This window comes from Crocodylus porosus, unplaced genomic scaffold, assembly GCF_001723895.1.
Source record: "Crocodylus porosus isolate Cpor-Errol unplaced genomic scaffold, CroPor_comp1, whole genome shotgun sequence".
In the NCBI taxonomy this organism is placed as follows: Eukaryota; Metazoa; Chordata; order Crocodylia; family Crocodylidae; genus Crocodylus; species Crocodylus porosus.
In genome coordinates, this window is record NW_017728914.1 from 1263207 (window position 1) to 1285367 (window position 22161).

Below are 22161 nucleotides of genomic sequence, written 5' to 3' on the forward strand. Positions count from 1 at the left end.
GGGCCAGTTCAGTTTTGGTGAGCTATCTGGGGCTGTACACATAAAATATTTCAGAAAATATCATTTTAACAAACTATAAATAAACAAATCATATAATTAAAATCAAACATATACTACATCATATTTTAATTTCAAAATTTTTTTGTCCTGATTTATATTTTTTTGAGTAGGGAATATAGAGGCAATTGCATAATAGGGAATGCATGCACCAGAGCTTGCCTGAGTGGTGCAGTGCAGGTGCAGTCCACCCCACCCCCCATCCAGCCCACAGCTGCCCCCAGGGTGATCCGCATGGGGCTAAGCCCCAGTTGTTTCTACCCTGAGCAGCCCACACTGCACTTCTGCCCACACCCACACTGCACCCACCGATGGCCCCAGCCCCAGCCAGTGTGCACAGCTTCCTGGCAGGGCTGCTCCTGCTGCAGCCACCCAGGTACTGCTCAGCTCCTCCTCCTACCACTGCTGGGTGAGACTCCAGCTCCAGTGCCTTCTACCCACTCGGCCACCTTCAGGTAGCTGATCATTGCACCAGACAGGTGGAGTGGGTGGAAGACGCCTGAAGTTGGAGCCCCATACACTGAGACAAGAGCTGCCCAGCTGCAGCTTCCCCTCTGCCTGGTGCAGTGCAGCAGCAGCTGGAGGAGGAGCAGGAGGAGCCACTGGAGGCAGGGGGAGCTGTGAAGAACTGGGACGGCTGCAGCAGGAGCAGGAGCAGCTCTGCTGGGAAGCTGTGTGTGCTGGCTGGGGCTGATGCCAGGGCAGCGCCATCAGTAGATGCAGGCAGGAGCAAGGCACAGGTTGCCCCAGGCAAGAGTGAGCAGGACACAGCCCCATGCAGAGCACCACAGGGGCAGCCATGGGCCAGTTACAATCAGTTGGTGGGCTGGATCTGGCCTGCAAGCCATATTTTGCCCACCCCTGCTTTACATGGGCCTAGTCTTCCTTAGTCTGGCTTGCCTGAGGCCCACAAAAATAGGCTCTATGCCTGTTTTGTTTTGTTTCTCAGATCTAGATTGCAAATCCTTTGCGTTAGGACTGAGCTTTCCTTATCTTTGCAGTGTACAGCAGTGTCCAGCAAAGGCACATACCGAATAATAAACCAATTAGCTGTTTTCAGTAAATGTAAATGTTCACACAAAATGTATGGTAATTTGCATGTGCAGTCACCATGTCTATCTATGTAAGCTGGGGAATTTACTGTGCATATTTCCCTATTTAGTTATTTGTGCTCACAGTTGTGTGACTTAGGAATCTGTCATATTTCAGCCTATTGGTGTCCTTTAGGTTTTTCATAGATCGATTGAGAGAGAGACAGATATAATTAGGCAGGTCTACATGTGCCCCCTGTGGTGCAATTGTTACTGTACCATTTAGCACTTGCTTTAGGAAGTACTAAATGACAGCGTAGTAACAGCCGTTACTACGCCATCCCGGTGGAACATGGTTATTCTTAGCAGCTACATTACTGTAGCGATGTGCTATAACAAGGTAGCTCATTGTTATGGCAATGTAATGTTGGTGTCACGGTTTGTTCCTGCTGACACTGCGTAACCATAGCAACAAGCTACATCGCCATAGTGCATCATTACGGTGATGTAGCATCTCGTGTAGGTGCACCCACTGTGGAGTAACTCCATTGAACTCAGTGGAGTCACATTGGTGTAAAACAAGTAGAGAAGATGCCGAGTTTCAGACTCTTTGTTCATTTCAAGCTTTGTGGCTAAATCTCAGCTGGTCTTTAGGCTGCATCTTGTCTCTAGCATAAAGCTCATGTGAAGCGTTCATACTTATAAATTCTCCAAGGACTGGAACCCCCACATCAGCAGAGTCAGTCAGTCATGGCTAACTATAGCCTTCAGGTTGAAATAACATCTATGGACTCCACTTTCCCTGCACTTTTCCATAGGTCCACTGGGAAAGCATCTACCCATCCCTGTCCCCTTCAGCTACACAAGTAGTGGCATAGAAATTCCTGCAAGCCTTATGGTGCTAGGGACCTTCTGTGGGTCTGTATTTCCAGAACTGTTCCATACCTCCTCCTTAGAAGCATTAATTTTGGTGAAGACCCCACTGATTTCCCATGGAGAAACCATTTCCCTATAATCCCTCACAGTAGACTTATGCATATATTTAGTCCATAGTTAGTTAATTAGTATGATTGCACTGCTCAGTTTCCCCACTCTCATTCATCATCTTCCATTTTGCATTCTAGAAGGCCAAGGGGACAACACAGGTTTCTAGCCAGGAGTTCTGTTGCAGATGAGACATGGTTGCTTATGGATGTTTAAAAAAACAAAACAAAAAACTCGGCACTTTAAACTTGGTGCACTAACATGCCAAAGTCAGCGCATGCCCAAAAGAGGCGTTGCGTTAGTTAGACCAGGCCCTCCCAATGTCTGTATAGATCAGGCACTTTAGGGGAGCTTTTTTGGCTCTTTTATCTAATAGTTGATTGGATCAATTTTAGACAAAACTGCCAAAAAGCCCTGCTGAAGTGCCTGATTTATACAGACACTGCAGAACCTGCTTGAACTAAGGTGCTGCTTCTTCCAATAAAGTGCATTTTTGGTTTTATTTTTAACATCTGTAAGTAACCTATAATGCCCATTGTACTTGGCCCTGGGCTGGCAGGCAAGTGATGTGAGATCTATCCCCCACTCTTCTGCCAGTTTCCCAACAACCTAGGTCTCTTCTAAGTATTTGAGTTTCTTCATCTATAAAATGGGAAGGCAAAATGACCCATTACTGCTTTACAGAGGCAAAAAACCATACAGGCCAGATGTTTGGCTGAAGTAAATTGGTGTTGCTCCACTGATTGCCTGGAGCATTTTGGGAAAAGCCAAGGAAGGCATGTTGTTCCATGACGTCTTCTGATTCAGTTTCAACACTGAGGCAAGCCCACCAGGTCCACAGAAACTGCAGCTGTTGCTAGGAAGGGATGGCACATTATAGGTGCCGCAGTGCCAGCAGGGGCAGAAGACCCCACAGTACCACATGGATGAGAGGTCAGGGTACAACTTCTATAGCATGCATTGCCAGACACCTGCCTCATGTACTTTTGTGATAGTCTTGCCAGGCAGAGATTCATAAAAACCACTCTGATCCAAGAATGTTCTCCCCTGGAGCTCCCTGAACCCAAGCAGCATCTAGGAGTGCTAAGAAATCAAACTGTGTGAAATAAGAAGCCTCTCAAGGTGAACGCACCTTGAGAAAAGATTTCAAACTACAGGAAATATAGTAAGACCCTCCTTTTCCAGATGATGTGTTGGTTAGTTTTAGGCCTCCTCACTTTAAAACTTGTCTGCCATAAGACCAAACAGAGATAAGAAGAGAGGGGGCACTGCTTAGCAGGAGCATCTTTATATTCAGCTCCTAGCTATGTCTCAATTGCCTCGTTTTTCTTCTGAGCAAAGAACTTTCCAAACTGGGGCCAGAATACACCTTTGCTGATCCGCCAGTGGACCAGTTCTTTTGCTTATTTCTTGTTCTTGTGTTGAGCCACCTAATGATGAATGAGACCCAATCTCCTTAGCAAGAGGTTGTACAGCAGGCTCATAGCTAGGGACCTACTCAAATCATGATTGTGTGGATTGTGCAGAAACTGTGAAATTGGGCAACCTCCACAAAATCCATGGGGAACCCCCCACCAAAAAAAAACAACCTAAAAATAAAATGCTGGCTCCTCAGTAGGAGCCAGCAGTCCTCCCAGCCGTGCAGCCTGGCACAAAGTGGGCTGCCAGCATGAAGGTGAGCAGGAAAGATGGCTGCCACCCCTGCCCTTTGCTGCTGATTGCTGAGAGGGCTGCTAATCATGCAGCCCTGCCCCCCTCCACCAATTAGCAGCAGGGGGCTGGGCTGCATGACAGCCAGCCTTCTACACCAATCAGCAGTGGAGGGAAGGGCCACTAGGACCCTTTGCCCAATCAGAGATGGGGGGCACCACAATAAGCCTGTGAAAATGGTGGCTGAGCCTGTGATCTGCCCGCAAAATCATCTGTCCGCCTACTCGAGTTGGGTAGACCCCTACACATGGCCCACATCACCTAGGGAAGGAAGGAGCAACTGATACTTGATCTCATCTTGGTCATGGCATCTTAGATTGATCAGCTCTTTGTGGAAGGGCACATAATTATCCAAGCTGTCCCAAGAAACCAGCTTGGGACTTATTCTACTTACACCAGAATGAATAGCACTCCACTGAATATGTAAGAGCAGATTCAGACATGATATAGCTAACTAGCTATTGCAACATATATTGGGTTCATAGCTATGCTCTGTATAGAACTAAGTCGTCAACTTCAAGTGATTTTTCGCTCTCCCTCTTCAGGTCCAGGAACATGTAGGATTGGGTGAAATTTCCTTTCTCCTAGTTATGATCCACACTTGGCTGTGCGACAGGCCTCCAGTATTCTCTTCCTCTCATATGTGTTTCTCTAAACTGTGTAAGCAATTACTTACATGGAGGACCTAATTCAGGAAGGTAGTTTCATTTATTTCATTATACACATGAAGCAGGATTAGGAACCCAGAGAGACAGACCAAGTTCAGACCTGCCATAAGCAAGCACAACTTTTGCTAAAGCCTGCTAACACCTGGACTGAATCTAGCCCATTATAGTGGAGGAGTTCAAACAGCCAGTCCATGCCAATTAATGTTGCCAGGAGCCTGCCCTAGGTTCCTACAGAGCATTTTTTGTTGTGAAAATAGGAATAGATGTATGATTTCATCCTCTTCAGTAGCTCAAGAAATGACTGCTTTCCTCAATGCTGCTACAGGCTTCGTCTTGGCTAAGAAATGTTCATTGTACAAGAGGAAGCACAAAGAACTGTAACATGAATACCCTTAGCTGACTCAACAAGTGTACTGCCTACACTCCTGTCCTCCCTGTGCGCAGGTATTCAATATTTCAGGGCCACCAATAACATTGCCCTCTCCTGGAAGTTCATCAGTATTATGCCCCTGTCTCTCTCTTCCTCTCTCTCTCTTTCTGTTTCCTCTTTTTTTCCATACCTCCATCCACACATTTGTTCCAGTGGCTGTTTCTAACCCACTAACTCACCACCAAGCACATGTGTGTGCCTCCCACTGCCCTCTGCTCAACAAAAACAGCACCGCTTAACTTTTGTTATCTCCTGTACTATTAGAAGTCCATTAGAACAAGCAAGCAGAGGCCTGGAGCCATGATTGTTAGAATATGAGTCTAAATTTAAGCTCCTAAATAAGAACTCAGTTTTTCAGTATTACCTTAAACATGAGCAGCTGCTGCTGCTGGGCTCTAAGCTTTCTGGGAATCAAGTCTTTTTTAGTTGAGTTTTATGTACTTAGGAGCCTAATTTTAGGAACCCATGATTGACAACACAGGCACATGCTTTGGAACAAGAGGATATAAGATGCATTCCTATGACTGCTATGGGAGTCTGTACGGTTGTGGTGTTCAGCACAATGATGACAGCAATGTCCTAGGAGGCTGCAGATTTGTTACAGTACTTTACTTCTCTCTTCTGTGATCTCCCTGGGGTACCAACTAATCCAAAACCTAGTATTGATAGTACGCATAATTAGGAATATCAGACAGAGTCATTCAAATGTGGCACCAACAACCAGAGGAGCTAAAAGAGAAATATGTCCTCAATTCAGCTGCAGTTAATGAGACAGCAAGGGGCGAAACTAGACATGTTAATCCCAAAGCCTGCCCACATGGTACTACATAATGCTGTGGACAAAAGGGGCTCAGAGCTGGAAGCAGTGACAGCTGTGGAGCTTTGAATGCCATGCACAGAGATGAATACCTCCAGGGAGTCAACAAGTTCCCAGTTAGCTTCTTAATTTGCTATTGTTTTATGAGCTTGCATTACATTCAAGTGCTTAATTCAAAAACAAGTGCCTGGGGGCTGCTCCCTGGATTTGATTGCATTGGGAGAGCATTTTTGATGACATATTTGTTTGTTCTTAGAGATTTTTCTCTTTGGCCAACATTGACTTAAATCCAGGGACTCATCTTTCTACATTGATTAACCTAGTCCTTCCGAAGGGGGACACACAGATTTCACCCAGCCAGTCATCATCCTTGTCATTGCTTCTGAACAATAAACTTTGTGTTTTTTCATTTTCCAGATGGAATACATTGCTGAAAAACAGCACAGGCTAACCACAGCAGACAGCCCTATTAGTCTATGTAGGAGCCTCAGTCACTGGGGCTAGCCTGCCTGAATCTTTCAACAAAGCCTGTTGTATTCCACATTGCTAGATCTCAATAACAGAAGATCTTACATAGCCACAACCTTTGCATTGTCTGATAATTCTCACCAGAAATGCTGCAGGTTCTTAGTGCCACCAGAGGATGAAAACAATAGTCCAGATTTCTCATTGCCCTGCCCCTTACTCATTTCCATCAGGGCCAAAAGATCAGTGCTACTCACCACATTGGGATGATGGGCCTTAATGCCCACTTTCCTTTGCAAAAATTACCTCTCATTCAATAGGCTTTTGGCTCGGCCCTTTATAATGAAAGAAGCTATTTAAGATACTGCATCAAAGTTCAGATTTCAAATACCAGGCACCAGAGTAGTGAGCCCAGCAAGATTTAAATATAATGGAAGAAACACAGCATTCCTGAGCATTAAGCTTTGCGCTGTTGGGTCAGACCCAGCTCCCTTCAAATAAATCTCTCAAATCTGTTCTTTAAAAATTGTTTGATTAAACGAAAAACTGTCTAGGATTTAATGATCTACTACTGTGTATTACAGAATATTGGAAAGAAGATGTCATGCCAGCAATTTATAGCAAACCTGGATGGCTTAAACAATGGAAAAGACTTTGCAAAGGATTTGCTGAAGGTAATGTGATATAAAGAGAGAGGAATGACGTCTTATGGTAACACCTAAAAGTCCCAACTTAGAGATAGGCTCTATTGTGCTAGGAGCTGTACATAGGCAGAGAATGAAGAATTTACACTTTAGGTAACCAAAAGTTCAGATGGACAACAGAAGCCAGAGAGGAAAGCTCACACAGCAGCTCAGTGTCACAGTTGTTCAGACTCCTAATCAAAATATCCTTGCTACCGAACCACAGAGAAATAACTGCAAGAGCCATCTTAACCAGGCCCTCCATCCAGGCTCCATGTACCATTTATATGTTTTACTTTCAGGATGTTTTCAAACTTTATAGCCCTCACAACTAAAACAACTATGCCTTAAACTGAGCTGAGCACATACCAGTTTTTCTGTTCCCCAGAAAATGCTGGATTTTTTAAAGAATATTGCCCTGAATCAAAAGAGATGGCAGAAATGTGACATTTTCTGCAGAAAAAGTAGTTTGAAAAATTCTATATTGGAAGAAGCAACATATTTTTTGAAAACTTGGGACTGTCCAGCTACCACTTCACTCTCAGTCTGGTAGACCAACTCCCCCAAATCCATACCTCCCTACAGATACAGCTGACCAGCCATTGGGGGTGAGGGAAGCTAGATAGCCCAGCCCTCTCACCTGCTGATGATCTGGCAAGTAGGCATACCATTTTGTTTCCATAACATTTTCCACAAAATGGGCACATTCCCAAGGAATATTCTAATACAATCAAATTAGTAGTATTTTCCATTGGAAAACTATTCCACTAGAAAAAAAATGTTATCAGCTCCAGTATCTAAAGCTTGAAACACTTTGGCCTGTTAGAATGAGTCACTGAAGGTCTGTTCCCTGCACAATTTTTATTCATACTAGTTGACTCCTTTCCCTCCTCATAAGCTACCAAAGCATAACTCTGTTTTTGTAGTTATCAGACTCTCATCACCATGCATCTGAGCACAGAACAATACACCCAAATGAATACAACCAGCCCGCAGATGCACCATTCCCTCCATACACCTCCATCTTGGTTAAACACAACACATGCAGTTGCAGGGAAAAGGTTATACATACTACAATGAACACTTTCTCTGTTTCAGATAAATTAACCCAACCAACATTATTATCTGTTGCAAAAATGTTAGCAGCCTGAAATGGAGTACTTTTGCACAGAAGTTGCTGGGGAACGAAAGCCAGCTAGCTCTGTGATTGCAGTTTCAAGTATGATGGCCAGAAGGAACATTTCCAGGTGCCCTCTAGAGGCCACATATTTTACTAGGTTCAGCCCAAGAATGAGAGCCTGGACTGCCCTGAGATGCTTTCAAGGGTGTTGCAGGGCACTGCACAATGCTAGCGCTGTTAAGTGTATAAACATGATTTACAAGAGAAACCCAGAAATTTCACATATGACATCATGACCTGTTGTAGTCTTTCCAAATTCTTTGCAACAGAATTGCTGTGTTATTTTTCTGTAGTCAAAAAACAAATAAAAACTACCATCTGGCATTTTCTGAGGATGCCTTCAGTCTAAAAAAGATTGAGAACTACTGCCTTAATTCCATCAAAGCTTCTGGCATGGTATATGCAAACCTTAGGTATTTAGACCTCTCAGCACCCCAGTAAGGTAGTCAGACCCCACTGTCCCATTTCACACACTGGGAACCTGAATCACAGAGAACTGCCCAACGTCAAACACCAAAAGCAGAATGTAGGTCACCTGCTTCTGGAGCCTAGTTTCAGGTGTTAAACTTCATTGCCCTAAGCCAGTTCTCAAAGAGTGGCATTTTATTTTTTCCTTGTCATCTAAGTAGCCATTTTGAGATGTATACAGAGTACTTATGCATCCATGGGTATACTGTTCCTGGACATGTAGCCCTACACATGTGACAACTACGTAGTCAAGCAGACTGAGCATTCATGGTAATATCTGTAGCCTACACATGCCCACTTTGTGGATGGGTAGCAGACTTAGACATTTAAACATGGAGTCATCCAGGGTGCCTATGGGCATGATTGTACATGTTCTAATTAGAATGCATCAGAGTAGACTCGATTAATTGAGTCTGCTCCATGTTCTAATTGGAACATTTTGCCTCACTGTCATGTGTGTTAAGCCCCCATGCATTTCAAAATGGCCACAGGACCACTTTATCTGAACCTTGTCAAATGAGCTTTAGATAAAGTGTCCCAACGGCCATTTTGAAACATGCAGGGGCTTAATACATGTGATGGTCTGGGCTCTGCCATCTTCACTCTGTGCTAGGTGTTCATCACTTACTATTGGGTCATTTCAAATATCCCTCTCTGCACTTTGCCTTGAGGTGGCAAAGCCACTGACAACCTTTGGGGAGGCAGGAATTCACCCAGGAGCAGCTCCGAGTCACAGAGCCTATTCAGAGCCTTTAGGCTCTGACTGGAAGGCAGGGCTGACCTGCATGGTTTCGCTGTTGAGATGTGCAGCAGAGATCCCTACACCTGCTATGCATCTAACTTTGCTCAGGACTTCTTCCTTCACCAGACCAAGTCTACAGTTCTGCCCTTGTCATTTGGGAGAGGCAGGCCAAAGGTCTGTTTAGGCCTTTTGCCCCCCACAGGCAAGAGTGGTTAGGACATGCCAGTTTCTATAGCCAACCACACCCTGATTCCTGTTCCCCACTCAAATGGCCAGGTGTTCACTTAGAGCATGAATCCAGAGTGACCCTCACTCTTATGCCTTTCTGTTACAATAGTTGGCTGCTCCAATATTTCAAACAGCTGTCCAGGAACAAGTTAGTACTTGGGCAGCTCACTGAGACCGTCTTGTGGCACAGAGGTAGTATACAGCAGGTTTCTACAGAAAGGACTAAGTTCTTGGAGGACATGCTAAGGGCTAATATTATGTTCTTGTTTCAGACGCTGTATAACTCAATAAAAAATGAGAAGCTGGAGTGGGCAATGTAAGTATCACTTCTAAGTATTATCTAACTCCAGAGGCACTATCATTTCTGTAATAGCTGTAGACAGCACCAGTATTTAGCCCAGGAAGAGTCAGGAAAGTGCATCATTAACACAGGCTGGCTCTGGAAATGCTCCAACAAGGAACTTTGCCTCTGAAATTAAACCCCGTGCACTCAGCCAGTGGAGGGCATAGGTGGCAGTTCAGGCAATGAGCTTGCCCAACTCTACACAGCAATACATTTCACCCACTCACAAGCACACACCCTTGCTCGAGCATCTCCAATGAAGAGGTGACTGCCATCCTGAAGGACCAAGGTCTGATTTTTTAGCTACTCAGTAATACAAACATTTCCTTTTCAGCTTTGAAATGTACCTGTCAAATCCCTGGGTACTCGAACACTGCCCCTTCCCATGGTTAGATTTATTTATGTATCAGAAACCTGCAAAAGGAATCCATCAGCATCCAAGTGCCTAGATGATGCTCACTAGGAGTAGATGCCTGTGCTGTTGTTTCTGCAGGAGGTCTCATGTAAAGGGGGTGATTACTTGAGTGACTGAGTGATTTGGAACAGTACCCACCATGTGCCACCTACTTTCCAAACACTTTAATATGGGTGGTCTTTGATCAGAGAAGCTCTAAATCTGAGGATTATGTTAGTCACTCAGAATTATATTCTCTTCCATGTGAGCTTGGTTTATATTGCAGTCACACCACAGAAGCTTCTCCATTTGGAAATAAGCTTCAGTCCCCACCAATTGAGGCACCTGGAGTTATTTTCCTGATGTATACCCAGGTAGGAATTGGATGCAGTTTAACTAACTGTGATGATAAATCTCAAAACAGTTAATACCATAATCACACCACCCATGATGACCATATAGTACATATGTTAATAACATGCTGTATATGATTAATATAAATTATAATACATTTTGCAACACCCATACCCAAGCTCTGCTTCATTTCTCTATTTTAAATTTTATTCCTTTATAAATTAAGCCCACTTGTGGTCTGAGTGTGCAAGGCAAGCCCCATTGACTTCTATGGACCTCAACATGGATACATAATTTGTCTTGTGGGAAACTTCTTGTACGGGTGGGACTTTAAAGGTCAGCAAACAAATCTCTATGCTTTTGGGGGACCATCTTCAGACAACAGTTCGTTTACATCTAGTCAAAGGAACGTGGCACTGCAAGGGGCTTTCTGGGTTATCGAGTCTAGCCCCCTGCTGTTTCAAGCAACCATGTCATATAATCCAGTTCATAAATTTACTAGGCTCTGGTAACTGTTTGGCCTCTGTCTACTTCCCTTTGCCTTGCCAGCTGCCTCCTGCAGTTATGCACTTGTGGCCAGACTTCCAGAAGTTCTTAGCACATGCAGTTTCTGTTGACTTTGATGTGAACTGAGTGTATTGAACTGCCAGCAGTCAGGCCATAACTTCTGTGCAGTTTGGAGTGAAGTGTGCAGCGCCCTCTCTCAGTGAAGATGATCACATTGTCCCGTGATTAACCGCTAAATACAAGTTTGGAAGGATATTCTGTCAAGAACCACCAGAGGGTAACTCAGGAAAAAATTGTACAGCTACTAATCCTCCTTCAGCACAATGTCCTCTGGCCCATTACAGTGTACAGAGTTGGTTGATTTGGGGAACCTATGGTATGATGCAGTCAAATAATGCAGCTGGAAAATAGGAATGCAAAGGAATGTTGCCTGGTAAGCAAACTCTTGTTTGATCTGCCATCTCAGTCAGAAAATGTAGAGGTATATCGCTAATATGGCAAAAAGCCCTCTCCCAACAATACAGTTGATCCAATTAAAAAATCTCACAAAAATCCTTGCCTCTCCTACATGGAGCACAGGGCAGGAAGCAGACAGCAGAGCAGCTGATTAGGTAAGGGAAAGGAATTGGAGTGGCACCTGGGGAAGGTGCAGGGCTTATTTGTGGCACATCTGCCAGAAAGATTGGCCTCGACTAGCATACCATGTTCAACAGAAAGGAACCGAGAATATTACCAAAAGTTAGTCACTAGAGGGAGCCATCCAGCGCCACTAAGGCAGCTGAAATGCACTGGCATCTGGTAAGAAAATTTATATAAGGGAGTTCAGAGAGAGTGCAGCTGGTTCAGCTGAATACAGGAGGAGTCAGGTGATTATACAATTGTTGCAAAACACCCAGCTTTTGGGAGGTGGAACCTTTCACCCACACAGCAGACATTGGGAAAGAGCCCCTGCATGGGGAAATGCCAAATGCTAGAACAGTTCAGCTCCCAATTGGATTACACTGGTTTTTCTGAGGTCTTTCTTCTCCACCCATCCTCCCATTTCCATGCACTCCCCTTTGTTCCTCCTTTGTGTCAGTCTTTGATCTGGGAGGAAGGTGAGGTGGATGTTGCCTTGCTGCAGGGTTTCTTGCTTTATTACAGGGAGGCTGGCTGTAACATGAGAGATCTCTTGCCTTCTCTGCACTGAGACAAATACTGCATGGAACAAGGAGTTCCTGGTGTGGTAGCATAGACAGGTTTTGAGCCCATACTCACATGGGCTAAGCAGACCCCATGCCAGGCTGTCTGCTTCCTCCTCATTCCTACCAGTGAGGCAAATAACACCACCCCCCACTATCGTCAGATCTGTCTCCCATTTGTCACCTCCCCATAGTCATCTGCCACCCTTACTGCCCTGCCCCCTAAATAGTCCCCTCTCCAAAAAGTCTGTAATAGGCTGAAATAACACTGTCACACCCAGACACACAACCAGGGCTGGCCCACAATTTTTGGGGCCCCCTGCAAGATTTAGTTTTGGAGCCCCTGATGCAAAAAAGCAGGGCGCAGGAGGTGGCAAATGGCTGGACATAAAGCCAGTGACAATGGCGGCATCACAGAGTGGTGGCAACCACCCCACCCCCCTTGCTGTGGCACTGATTTGAAGTGTTCATGGCCACAGAGGGCCTCTTGGCTGCGGCACGCCTTGCAGCCACAGGTTCTTCAGAGTAGGATGGGCCGGCCTTACACACAACCCCAACATGCGGAAGGCAAGTCTTTGTAAGAAGGCTGTGGGCTCAGGATCCACAGCTGTCCTGCCCTATAAGGGAGCTTAATTGCCATCAGACAGGCAGGCTTTCCAGGAACCCAACATCCAGAGGTTCAGAGACAGACAGGGGAATGTAGCAAAAGTGACATTCAGATTCTTTCAAAATAATTAGCGTTTTCCAGCGAGTTCTATTTCAAACAGCTGAAGTGGAGGAGGTCACCATCTGTTTGGATGTTTCTTTGAAGCACCAAAGCTGTGGAGGCAGGGGACTTTGGTAGTTTTAACTTCATGCACTGAAGCTGTCTGCAGAAATACTGTTGCTTCCTGCTCCTGGTTTGTCAGCCATGAACTGCAGTAAAGTTTTGTTTAGAGTTTCAGTTCATTCTTACTTTATCCAAACCAGCTAAGAAAAAAACCCAGACAGGTGGAAGGTTTACACTTGTGTACTTAGCATTACACCTATTTTAAAAAGTAGGAGACAGACAACACAACCCTCTAAACCTGGGTAATATTGGAGAACTGCTCCTGAAAGAATCAGGGGTAAAACAATACCTGGAAATCTGTTTCCTTCCTAGTTATCTAAGTATCCAGATTTAGGGATCTATATGGCATTTTTGGTCTTCTAAGTGTCAAAAATGGCACTTACACAGTTTGGCGTTCTATTTCTGGACATATTGACCTGCACACATGAACAACTGTATGTGACTAATTGTTCAGACTGGGCATTCATAGTTGTAGTCAAGGCACATATGCACACCTCTTGTGAACACATAGTGGCCTGAGAGGCCCAAAAGCAAAAAACATGACTACCCAACTTAGCACCAAGAGTGGAAAAGGGCTGGATGGATGTGCCTTTCCCCTCCATAGCTGAATTTCTATGACAGTCACCTTGGAAGCTGTGGGGTTTTTTCTTTCCACCCTGTCCCCTAAAGGGGGCTTGAACTTGGTCTTCCTGACTGACAAGCCAACAGAGTACTCTAGACACCATGTCATAGGACAGCCATTATCTACTTCTTTCTCCAACGCTCCTTTTGAAGCTGAGCTGCTAATACAGTCCATGGGGAAAATAAACAAAGGGCAGAGCAGGGGGTACCTTCTTTGTCACAGGAAGCAAGGGCCAACTAGAACTCAGGTTCCCATCCTGCCAGACCAGCAGCCACCTCATAGAGTCATGCATACTCTGGCTCCTCTTATGCCCACATATCTCCCACATATCACCCAGCTCGAAAAGGAGCACTAGAAGAGGGCTGGGCTGATATCTGCCCATGACATGTTCATTAGAGTGCTCTGTTAAGACATCAGAGAGACCTAGGTTTGAACCAACTCTGCACCGTTTGCATTACGGGGTTAACATCCTAGCCACTGAATTCTTGGAGAGAAGTATGAGGGGTATATATGGTTTTTCTCCTCCATTTTTTTACCACTGCATATGCTCAGCCTATACATGTAGTCACCCACACATGCAGGACTACATGGCTAGGAATAGCATTCCAGCCTGACACATGTTTGATAATGTCTAGCCCAGGGGAAGGCAACCCTTGGCACACGTGCCAGTGTGAGGCATGCAAAAGCAGTTTGCTTGATACGCATGCCTCAGGGTGGACAGCAACGGAGCTGTGAGGGGCACAATCCTTGTTGTGGCAGTGCAGCTCCAGCCTGTTCCCCTCCATCCATCTCAAGGCACACATGCACCCACTGCCAGCAGTGAGCCAGGTCAGGGCTCCACAGACGCTGGTGCAGCTGCTTGCAGTTTCTCCACTGCCTGCTGCAAGAAGCCTGGGCTCTGTGGCAGCGAGTAAGTGTCTGCCCCAGGCCTGTGTTGGCTGTGGCAAGCAGCTAGAAGGCTGCAAATAGCTACACCAGGGTCCACGAAGCCCTGGCCTGGCTCATTGCTGGCGACAGGTGTACTCATGCCTTGGGGCAGACAGTGGGAAAGGAGCTAGGTCTGCACTGCCACAACAAGGATCAGGCCCCTGTGGCTCCTCCGCCATCCACTTCTGGCATGCCAACAACTTACAAGTCAGGTTTGCAGGTGTTTTTGGCACTTTGCCCAAAAAGTCACCAATTTCCAGCCTAGCACCTCCTTTGTTTAAGTATTGTCACAAAGCTATAATGAGGACAGTCACAGACTGTCCAGTTTGCAGTTATGCTCAGTGCAATGCCTTTTGAGTTGACAGGACTTCAACTGTGCTTATGAGTGGGGAATTTGACAGCATGCATTATATTTCCTAGGTTAGCATTATTTAAAAATAAAATAAAATAATGACTTGTTTTATTATTCCACCACCTCTGTAATAAGTAATTCACTCACATCAAGGACAGTTAATGCATGGCCTGTTACCTGTATTTTCAAAATCACATGATCTTTGTCCAGTGTATTATTCTCTGGATTTGTTTCCAAGTGATGAAGACGAATTGAGAAAATCACTATCGGAACTTGTGGATGACAAATTTGGAGCCAGTGCGAAGAAAGTGACAAGGATCATAGATGGCAGCAATCCTTTCCTGGACATTCCCCAAGCGCTGAATGCTATTACCTACAAGCACGGTGTCCTCACACGGAAAACCCACGCTGACATGGATGGAAAGAGAAGTATGTGTTAAGACACTAAAAAGAGAAGTTCAGAATCTGGCCTGACATGCCACTAAAGGACATGTATGGAAGAGAAAACTGATTTGATCAGAACCTGCAGTAAAAAAAGTATGTATAGCATCAGGCACACGCCTGGGTAAAAGCAGCTAGCAAGAGTCATAGAAGACTGTAGGTAAAGACATGGTTTGCAAGGTTGGTAATTTTGACCCTTGCTATTCCCTTTTGAGTGATTTTTGCCTTATTGGAAAAATGCAGTACAAGACACATGCAGAACTTAAAACCCTATTTTGAAGGTGGCGTGATACATCATCCTGTAATGATGCTTTACATAGGTTCTTTCTCCCTGGCATATATTGAACTCTGCCATCTAACTTAGTTATTTCCCCACCTGATTTCTAGCAAACAGAATGTTTGTTTTAATTACCAAAAGTGGTGACAACACAAAGTGAGAGATCTCATTGGCTCCACATGGGGACAGGAGGACTGAAGACTTTTCCCCTGGAAACGCCCCCCCCCCCATCTACAGACCTAGCCACAAGAGCAGTCTTGGCCCAGGAGCTTGGAGAGGGGGAAATACCTGCAGACCTAGCTGAATAATGGATGGAGCGCATGTAGTGCTCCAAATGGAGCAAGGGCCCTTTTCTTTTGGTACTTCCCCATGGGGAAGCTTAGACCCAGGACTAAAGTTACAGACACACAACATTTTGACATCCACACAATTTACATTAGTTTAGTATACCAGTGTACCAGGCAGCAAAGCCAGAAAGAAGAGACCCAATGACTGCATGTTGCCTCTAGATGGTAGGGGAGTGGGGGGAACTTGAGCAAAGAGTTGCTCCAGGATAGTCAGTCAGATTCTCTACAGCTGTAGAAAGAAGGCATTTATATCAGTGTAACTTAAATTGGAGTGTGGTGCTATAGTTTTTTATGGGCAACTTCAAACTGAATCACAGTGATTTTTAGTGTAGAGCTTTATATGGTTTGTCTGCTCCACATTTAAACTGGTATAAAGGCAAAGTACCTTGGTGTAAATGTGTTACGTATCTGCACCCTATGGCCACATCCCAATGTGCAGTGACAAAAATAGCAGCAGCACAAATTTGTGCTACTACTTTTTGCTGCAGCACATGCTTCTATATGTGTGTTTTGCACAGGAACAAATTGTCCTGCTTCAGGAAAACTGCCCATGCCCAGCTCCTCCTAGTTTCTGGCATGCTGGAGGAGCCAGGGCACAACTGAAGGAGTGGAGATGCTCTGGCACATAGCCAGAGCATCTCCCTTGACGATTAAGCCCCCATGTCTTTGGGTGGATACTCCTGTTGCATGGGCCATGCTATATTTTTCTTACTACTTTTTATTTGCTACTGGAATTTCCCAGTAGCAAATTTTGGCCCCATGCTTCCAACTTGCAGTCAGCAGCACATTTTAATGTTACCTACCTGCAGTTTGTGGTGTCACAAACAAGTTTGTGGCGCCACAGAACACAAGCCCCTGTTCATCTGGATTCAGCCTATGGGTGTGTTTACACAAGACACTTTACTGAGCATTAGACTAATCTAACATACAGCAAAGCATCACCATCTACGCATGTGCAGCAATGTGTGTGTAGTATATTAGTCCTATGCACCGTTTTCTAGAACCTGTAGATACATTAACTAATGCACAGTAGTACACATGTAGATGCTGACTGGGAGCAAATTGCTCCCAGTCAGCTTAGACAGCAGGGGGACCACGGGGGTACAGAGAGCTGTCCTGGCTCAATGGGATGCTGCCTGCCAGCCATGTGGAGACTGGGACCTGTTTTAATCTTCATGTGGGTAGGAGATCTGTCCTGGCTGTGGGGCAGCTACCTCCCAGCCATGAGGAGATTGGGAAGGGTCTCAATCTCTGCCCTCCCTGTCCCCCACCCTCTGGAGCTGAGGGCTAAGCCCCAATGCCCCCTGCCAGCCTAGGACTGGCACCCCAGGGAGGCTGGAATGGGCTGCTCCTGTCAGACTCAATTTGCTGCTGATGGGGGCACATGTGTAGACGTGCACTGGGAGAGCTTTAATGAGCCTGAATTTTCTGCACAGAAAATTCAGGCACGTTAATTGCACATGTAGATTCACCCTTGTGTGACACAACAGAGACCCAAACACTTCTATTAAAGAAGTAGGTCTTAACCAAATCACTGCAGGCATATCCCCACAGACTTCGGAAAGTCAAAGTTTAATTGCTGGTCCCCATTTCTATTCTAGACTTAACCAAGACATTGCAGCCCAGCACTCTGAGCTATAGGGGAAGTTCAGCTCTAGATCCTTCTTCTTTAAAGGGCTCATCCAGATCCAAAGATGCCAAAGTTGAAGAAAATCTGGATATAGACCTCAAGTCTGAGGCTTTTGCTCATTCACATTCTGCCATCACATTGTACATGCACAAGATCCACTAGTGACAGGGTGCTAAGTAACATTGATGCCAACTGGGAGTACAGGAAAGATAATGGAAAATATATTTGGAAACTGTTGTTTAATTACCAATGATTAGTAAAACCTTTGAGGATTTTTTTTGTTAATGGAGATGGATGGCCCAGTCACTGAAGCCCATGAATACATAAGGTTATGGCCCAAGGTCTCCCTTCTCTTGGCAGTCTCTAAGTAAGCATAAGGGTACTTTTGTCAGCCTCTCCCATCAGTGCCTTAGCATCTTTCTTCTTTGCCTGCCCATGGTGGACTGTCCCCTCTGCAGTACCATACATTGCTATAGAGATGGCTGCAGGGAGAGCTGGTTGCTTAAGCGCCTATCACTATATGTTTGAAGGAACAAGGGAAGACCTCAGCTGCCTTACCCATGACATACACAGTCACTTGATCCATGCAGCAAGCATATGGAGGTTGTGATATATCTCATACCCTTACCCTGGAAGAAAATGAACCAGGCTTCTAAGGAGCAGTCATTTCCCCAGCCTGAAGCACCTGGCTGAATTACTGCTTTCCTTTCTCCTCTCTAGTACTAACACCAGCCAATACCTAAGCTACAGTATTTTCACCTTGTCCCAACTCAAAAGAGACAACAGAGACAGACTGGGTAAGATAACAGGGCACAGCTGATAGGGCACTAGGCTTGGGATCAGGAGCCTGGCATCCCATTCCTTTCTCTGCCATTATCTTGCGCCAGATGCTCCATGCTGCTGGGTGAGTCACATAAACCTCTCTGCTTCCATGTTTCCTTATACATTAAATAGATCTAATGACCTCTCCCTCCCTGCAAAATACCTTGAGAGCAAGCACAAAAAGGGCTAAATTGGTGCCAAGCATTAACTTAACACCTGGACATTGCAGTAATGAGAATGTGCTAGTTTGGGTGTATAACCAAACAAAGCAAGGAGGGCTGGGAGTCTCTGTGACTCCTTATCTGCCTCCAATTTCTTTCCATCTGGATTTGATCCTCTAAGAGTTACAGAAATCCTTAGGGATTGCCACAAAAACATGCTGGCAGCTATGCCCACCAGTTCATGCATCACAGACAAAGGACGTGCGGTTATCTGGAACAGAGGCATTGCTGCTCCTCAGTCTAGCATGCATGAGTATCACTGTCAGCAGCAATTGCTAGAGATTGCAGCTAGAAAGCCCACAAAGCCCACTGAGCAGAACAGTAAGGTATAAACTGGGATTTAGAGATTCAGCCTAGCATGCAGCATTTGGGTCTGTGACAGCAGGTACCAGACATGCCTCCAGCTGAACCTGGCCATCTGCTTTACCCAGATTTTAAGCCATAAGGCCAGGAGTTCATCCAAAGATCTATAAGCAAAACACATTTCCCTCACTTACAAATGTTGAGCGAATTTCAGATTGAAAAATTTAGTGGTCTGGCCTGTTTGTGTAGATACTCATCAGTTTGCCTGCATACCCAAAGCCCATCTGAATTTTCAGAGCCTTTAGCCTACAAATCTCTCTAGAACAGGGTGTTCCCTGTGATATCCAGTTTGCTTAGCTGAAGTGAAGTTTCCCACAAAAACACCCACCACTTAGACTTTTCTAATTCTAGGTATGGATGTCAGGCTAAGCAAGAATGAGAAATAATGAAAATCAAGAGGTCACCTGGACTTCAGGTGAAGGCCTAAGGGGTCTTGCACTTGAATGGTTCACCTCATTTTTGAATGTCAGTTGGGTGTTGGATGCTTAAGTGGTTCAGATTCCCTAGTTAATATGGGTAGAAGCCCAATATACTGGACCTGAGAAACCTTTGGTTTAGTCGGGGGATATCTGTGGTGGGTTTTCATAATGGTGATGTATTGTCTTCTTCCAAACTGTGAAAACCAAGTAGTAGTGTCATAAGCAGGAAAGTATAACAAATTGGTTTTCTTCTTTTTAGCTCCCAGAGGAAGAAGAGGGTGGAAGAAATTTTATGCTGTGCTTAAAGGGACCATTCTTTATTTACAAAAGGTAAAAATGACCTGTCCTATGCTGGTTTTAGCTCTTTTATGCTACCTCCAAAGGAGTAATGCTTCTGCATTGCAAAGTGCTCATGAACTGTTGCAGATATTAGAGAATGAGACATTCATTCTGGATCCACACTCATGATGCCACCATTGGCTTCTGTGGGACTCCTGCATAGGAACCCACAAGGAGTGATATATAACCAAATCTATGACTTGGGATGGAGAACATGATCATCTTTCATGAATAACTTAATTGTCAGGATATACAGAAGGGAACTATTCACAGCCTCAAAAGAGTAACTCATAAGTAGCAATGGTGTAAGGCTAAAAAAAAAGAATGTCAGACCTAAAATTACCAGGATTTTAACAGAGATGGCTGAGGCTCTGTCACTGAAAGTAATCCAGAATTGGTGAGATAGGACATTACAGAGCCATGCTATATTTTATAGTCCCACAAAGTTGAGATGGATGGAGAGTCAAACTGGGCTTGTCTTGTACTGTTATTCTATACTGCAATAATTTACCTGAGCCTAACTAGTCCTGTTGACCTCAAGAGAGGAACTTATATGCTTAAAATTAGATACATGCTAAAATACCTTTCTGAGTTGGGTCCATAATAATGATGGATACTATGGTATCTGTCTGCTTCCTTCCTGGCAGTATCCTGAGGGTTTTTTATAATAACATAGCGCCATATTTCCTAAAGATGCTGCCAGTTCTAACATGGCCAAAACTAACTCTACTTAATATAACCCCAAATTAACAGTTCCCCATGGAGGCAAAGGTGAAAACTAGATGAGAAGATCAGTTTTAGATGCCCTGATATGGTGTTCACATATACTGTCAGTTGTAGCCTTCACCTTTCTGCCTCTGAGGCCATTTGGATGATACTGTGCTAAATGGTCTTCAGGTTGTTGTGATTCCAACTGAAAAGCTCCCAGGTGAAAGGACTTTACTAGACTCTTACATATCCTACAGCAAGGTCTGTCCAAGTCTGCCCTCCTTGCATTCATTGTACAGGAACATAACCCACTGAACTAGGACTGAACTACATTAGCAGCATGTGCTGTACAGTAACCCACTGAACTCACCTTGCTGGAGCAGCACTTCCTGTAGGTAGATGTTTGCGTGTACTGCATTAGTATCTCCACAGCAGCAAGAGCAAGCAAATAGTGGATTATACAAGAGCAGCATAAAGCTTCCTCAGGGCAGCATGGAGCTATGACTCAGAACCCTGATCACACCCTCATGATTGCTGTGTTTTGTCAGATCCTATGAGGTATGTGATGAGGCTCTTGGAAATCTGGCATGAGTTAATCTAAATTTATGTTATGGGTTGCTCTTAGCTAGTCTGGAGTTTTACATGCATGCCATCTTACGCTGTGACAAAAGCAGATCTTGAAGAGTCAGGCTGGGTCAGTTCTTGGGTAGGAAAATTCTAACATGTAGATACCACCACAAGTTGGAAGTGAGCAATATTGTCTTATTTCCATGTACCCATGTTTAGTGCCAAGAATTATAATGCTGGTGAAGATGTTTTTGAAAAGCATGGAAAAGCTGAGGCGCAAGCTGTCTGTAGTTCTCAGAAAGATCCTATGGCATTTTCTTAAGAGCTGCAGTATTAACCACAATGTCCTGGCCATATCCCAACAAGGGAAATGGAATCCACTTATTTATGATTCCCTAATCCAATTGTTCTTCATTTTTAAACTAACTTGCCATGTGTTGTCTGAGAGCTGCTTGTTTCACCCCAGAGGTAGCTGCATTGCATATAGTTTCTTCGTTGGTTATACTTTAAAAGAATATTAGTGTTTGTTTAAATGCAACATAGTATTATTATTAGAAATGGACCACTGAGCCACAGCATCCTGGGTATCACAGTCAACCTGACCCTGGACAACCAGGCAGCTAGTCTTGAACAATATGTAACCTGGGTGTCCCCAAAGTCAGTGTCCCCCCTCACCAACGGAAGGGGAAAGCCACCAGGGCACACGTGCAGGGGGTGGAAACTGCAGTCTACTCACAGTTCCCTTCCACCTATCGTGTCTCAATAGAGAAGAAACAGAAAGCAGTGTCTCAACCAGGTACAAATTATGTGCGCGCGCGCGCGCGCGCACACACACACACACACACACACACATATATATGTGTATATATATATATATATAAAAAGAAGTAGTGAAGTAAGGTGAGTATTTACAGGTTAGAAGTAAATATAACCATAACTGTATACATACCCAAATGCAAGCAGGTAAGCACAACAGTCCCAAATGGTATGAACAGGTATTAGGGCTGTGCGAAATTTTGCCATCAGTTTCATTTTGACCCTGTTTCGACTCGTTT

The 22161-nt window shown here is 44.7% G+C and overlaps 1 protein-coding gene across 2 annotated transcripts in view; it reads left to right on the forward strand.

Moving 5' to 3' along the window:
* PSD2 (pleckstrin and Sec7 domain containing 2) overlaps positions 1 to 22161 on the forward strand; it is a 201261-nt gene that overhangs the window by 147337 nt on the left and 31763 nt on the right. For both annotated transcript variants that reach the window (XM_019534783.1, XM_019534784.1), the window contains 4 exons: positions 6747 to 6836; positions 9736 to 9779; positions 15211 to 15401; positions 19752 to 19822. In XM_019534783.1, coding sequence (XP_019390328.1) covers positions 6747 to 6836; positions 9736 to 9779; positions 15211 to 15401; positions 19752 to 19822 — 396 coding nt within the window. The remainder of the gene's footprint in view (positions 1 to 6746; positions 6837 to 9735; positions 9780 to 15210; positions 15402 to 19751; positions 19823 to 22161) is intronic.